At 43.9% G+C, this 3,994-nt stretch overlaps 1 protein-coding gene across 1 annotated transcript; it reads right to left on the minus strand.

The window, feature by feature from the left end:
• Positions 1–2,004: 2,004 nt before the first annotated feature.
• LOC120434151 (gastrula zinc finger protein XlCGF57.1-like) lies at positions 2,005–2,701 on the minus strand. The gene has a single exon (XM_039601713.1). It carries the CDS (start codon positions 2,698–2,700, stop codon positions 2,005–2,007), a length of 696 nt encoding a protein of 231 aa, XP_039457647.1. The 5' UTR covers position 2,701.
• Between the last annotated feature and the right edge of the window lie 1,293 nt (positions 2,702–3,994).

Below are 3,994 nucleotides of genomic sequence, written 5' to 3' on the forward strand. Positions count from 1 at the left end.
CTCAAAGCTTTGGGTTTTTCTGCTCTGTGGTTTCCTTCGATGTGTCTACTCTGATTCCTCGTTCCTGCAGGAGCTTTTGGTCTGTTGTTATTCCTGTGAATAATCAGCACTGAAGCAGGTTTTTGAGTTCAATTCTTCTCTCCTGAGTCCTGCGTTTGGGTCCACTTACTGCCAACCACACAACTGAAACAAGAATGTTGACCAGCAGAAATGGATCAGTCAGGGGAAACACTAAAGTGAAACCACTGGTTAGTAAATCAAAATAAAGCAGGAAGAAAGGAAAATATGACCTGGACATCAGGTTAATGTCAGACAATCAGTACTGTGTAAAAGTGTTGAGGTACACCTTTTTCTAATTCAGCATCTAAGCAGACAGACCTCAATGTAAATTTCAACGTGGTCATGAAGAATAATTCTCCAATTTTCTGAAGATTTTTTGTTCAGAAAGTGTTTTTGTTTAGACTTTGATTTTTTTCAGCAACTTAACAGTGAATAATTAATCATCCATTAAATAATTTCCCCTAGGGATCAATAAAGTATTCTGATTCTGATCCAGCCATTTCAAGTTTATCCAATTCAGTGATGCAGGGAAGCTGCAGCCTGATGAAATATGAGCTCCCACCTGAAAGTGAAAATGCTGCTACTAGTGTATAAAGAGGAGGAAGTGAGAGAAGTTCAAACCCAGATCAGAGAGGAGGAGGAGAGATTCAGGGAGGAGCTGAGCTGTTACTGAACTAGAAGAGAGAGAAACCTCCACATTCAACAGAGTTCAGCACACAAACCATAAACTTTACCTTCATTCAACATGTTGTCTTTGGACTATTATGCACTTTCTTTACTGATTCTCACCATTCTAACAGGTACGTTACAATCTGTGTGTTTCAAGAAATACATTTGAATTGTGATGATTTAAAAATGTATCAAACATGTTTCTGTTCCTTTAGGTGTCAGCTGTGAAGATCTCACTCCAACCAACAAAGAAGTGTTCAGTGTAGAAGGCAGCACTGTTACTCTGTCCTATAGATTATCCAGAGAAGTGAAGACTAATGATTATTTCTTCTGGTATCGACAATATCCTGGAAAACCACCAGAGATACTCATCTCTCACTCTGCATCAGGAGTAATAGGAACAGAAAACATTCCTGGACTAAAGATTCAAGTGGAGGGAACAGAAATCAAGATGAGCATCTCCTCTGCTGCAGTGACAGACTCTGCTGTGTACTACTGTGCTGTGAGGCCCACAGTGACAGGAAACACCAAAACTCTGTACAAAAACCTTTGGAGCAAAGACAACAGAATACTCCACAACATCCACTAGAGGGAGCCACACACTGTTAAACCTCTGATTCTTGTGTCATTGGACTGATGACAAAGACAACAGAGAAATGAAGCAGTAAAGATCAGAGACAGAGCTGCTGTTCTTTATTTATAAAGAACACTTTCTAACAATGTCGAACATTTACAGTTCGTTTGTCTTCTGAAGAAACAGAAACAAAACTGCTTTAGCTGTCGGTTATCACCACTCCGACATCTGAGCTCATAACCCACAAATAACTGAGACACAGTAAACAAGAAGAACAGATATTTCAATCAGAGTCAGAGATCGTCTCATATCCTCTGGTTTTCAACAACACTCTGGGCCTCTCATGAAACAATCTAATGAGCAGATAAGCATTAAAAATATCTATTTCTTAACAAGTGTTATTAGAAAAGTTACAAAACCCTTCTTCCAGAATCTCAAAGAAATCTCCCAAAACAAGAAACTCCCCAAAATTCAAAAGGTCAAAAGAACGTGATCACAGATTCAGCAGCAGAAATAAGCTTCCTTTGAAGGGTGGTGCTGGTCTTCCTTAGTGATCGAGTGAGGAGGTCAACTGTTCATGAGGGACTTCTTACAAAAAAAAGAAAGAACAGATATTATCAGAACAAATGCTGCAAATCAGAATAGTTGTTGGAGTAGTGTAAAGGTGTTTGAAATACGGTTTTTGCACAAAATTTTCAGCACTACGACTTCTGCTGTTTGTGGGTTTTCATGTGCAACGACAAATGATGACTCTGGCGGGACATTTTCCCACAAGCTTTACAGTGATACGGTTTCTCTCCCGTGTGGATAGTTTTGTGGCTTTTAAGTGACGTTGACAGAGTAAATCTTTCCCCGCAGGTCTCACAAACATACGGTTTCTCTCCTGTGTGCGTTCTCATGTGGCGCAGCAGGTTACAGCGTGTAGTGAAGGTTTTCCCACATGCTTGGCAAGGATGAGGCCTCTCTCCTGTGTGGCTCGTGGTGTGGATTTTAAGTGGGGCTAACGTTGTAAATCTTTCCCCGCGGGTCTTACAAACGTGAGGCTTCTCTCCTGTGTGGCATCGCATGTGGCTCAACAAATTACTACCTTGACTAAAAGTTTTTCCACATGTTGTGCAAGAATACGGCCTCTCGCCGGTGTGGATTCGCTGGTGGGCCATCAAATGACCACTTTGATTGAAAGACTTCCCGCATGCTTTACAAGAGTATGGCCTCTCGCCAGTGTGGATTCTCATGTGGATCATCAAATCACTGCTTTGACTAAAGGTTTTCTCACATGTTTTGCAAGAATGAATCTTCTCTCCCGTGTGAGTTTTTGTGTGACGCAACAAAATGCTCTTTTCACTAAAGCTTTTCTCGCATGTTTTGCAAGTATGCAGCTTCTCTCTTGTTTGCATTCTGTGACATGTCCTCTTTTGAGACTTTATTGAAGGCCTTTTTACGTTTTCTTAAGGAAAAACCATCTCCTTTCAAAGGCTGTTTACCTGTATCAGTGTTACACTTATCAGCTGGCATGGGAGAGTTTTCTGTATCATTGCTCTGACTTCTGCTTCTATTTCCAGTCGATCCTGAATTGACATTCCTGCTTCCTTCCTGATCTAGGCTCTCAGCTACAGCAGAGCTGTGAGCAGGGAGCTGGTCACTGTCTGGTTCTGCTTCACTCTGGTTGCTTTCCCCCCAAGTAACAGTCACCCTAAAAATTCCTTCACTACAACCTGCTCTCCCTCCTGACTGCTGCACAGTTCCTCCTGGTCCAGACTGGAGCTCCTCTCCTGGTTCCAGAGCTGCACACACACACACACACACACACACACACACACACACACACACACACACACACACACACACACACACACACACAAACACACACTTTCAAAGTCACTACAAGGAGAAAGACCAAAACAGAGAATACACACACGCACTGACAAAAGGCCTCTGAGTGCAGGTGAAGAGAGGAGAGGTGTGTAGGAGTGCCTTTAAAGAAAGGATAGAAAAAATTGTGTTGAACTTTAACAAGAGGGAGGAACACAGAGGGATGTATGAGACTGGAGGACGGTGCATACAGGTGAACTCCATCTTATACAGAAGGTGAAATCTGAAGGAGACATAGTTGAGCAGCATCAGATGGATGTCTGCAAGATAACTTTGGAAATCAGTAAGAGGAAGTGAGTGAAGACAGAGGAAGGGAATAAATGGTGGAAGCTGCTGCGAGCTCAGTAGGAGCTGAGACGGACTCCGGGTGGCTGAGAAGGGTGCTGTGGTGGGCAGCACTGTTGCCTCACAGCAAGACCCTCCTGAGTTTGAATCCACCACTTGCTCACGGCCCTGTGTGGAGCATGCTCTCCCCGTCCAAACACGTGCACTTAGTGGGGGAAGGTTAACTGGTGATTCTAAATTGCTCATAATGGGGCGATCGTGGCTCAAGAGTTGGCAGTTCATCTTGTAATCGGAAGGTTGCCGGTTCGAGCCCCGGCTCCGACAGTCTCGGTCGTTGCGTCCTTGGGCAAGACACTTCACTCGTTGCCTACTGGTGGTGGTCAGAGGGCCCGGTGGCGCCAGTGTCCGGCAGCCTCACCTCTGTCAATGCGCCCCAGGGTGGCTGTGGCTTGCCATCACCAGAGTGTGAATGTGTGTGTGAATGGGTGGATGACTGGATATGTAAAGCGCTTTGGGGTCCTTAGGGACTAGAAA

This window comes from Oreochromis aureus, linkage group 18, assembly GCF_013358895.1.
Source record: "Oreochromis aureus strain Israel breed Guangdong linkage group 18, ZZ_aureus, whole genome shotgun sequence".
NCBI classification, from domain to species: Eukaryota; Metazoa; Chordata; class Actinopteri; order Cichliformes; family Cichlidae; genus Oreochromis; species Oreochromis aureus.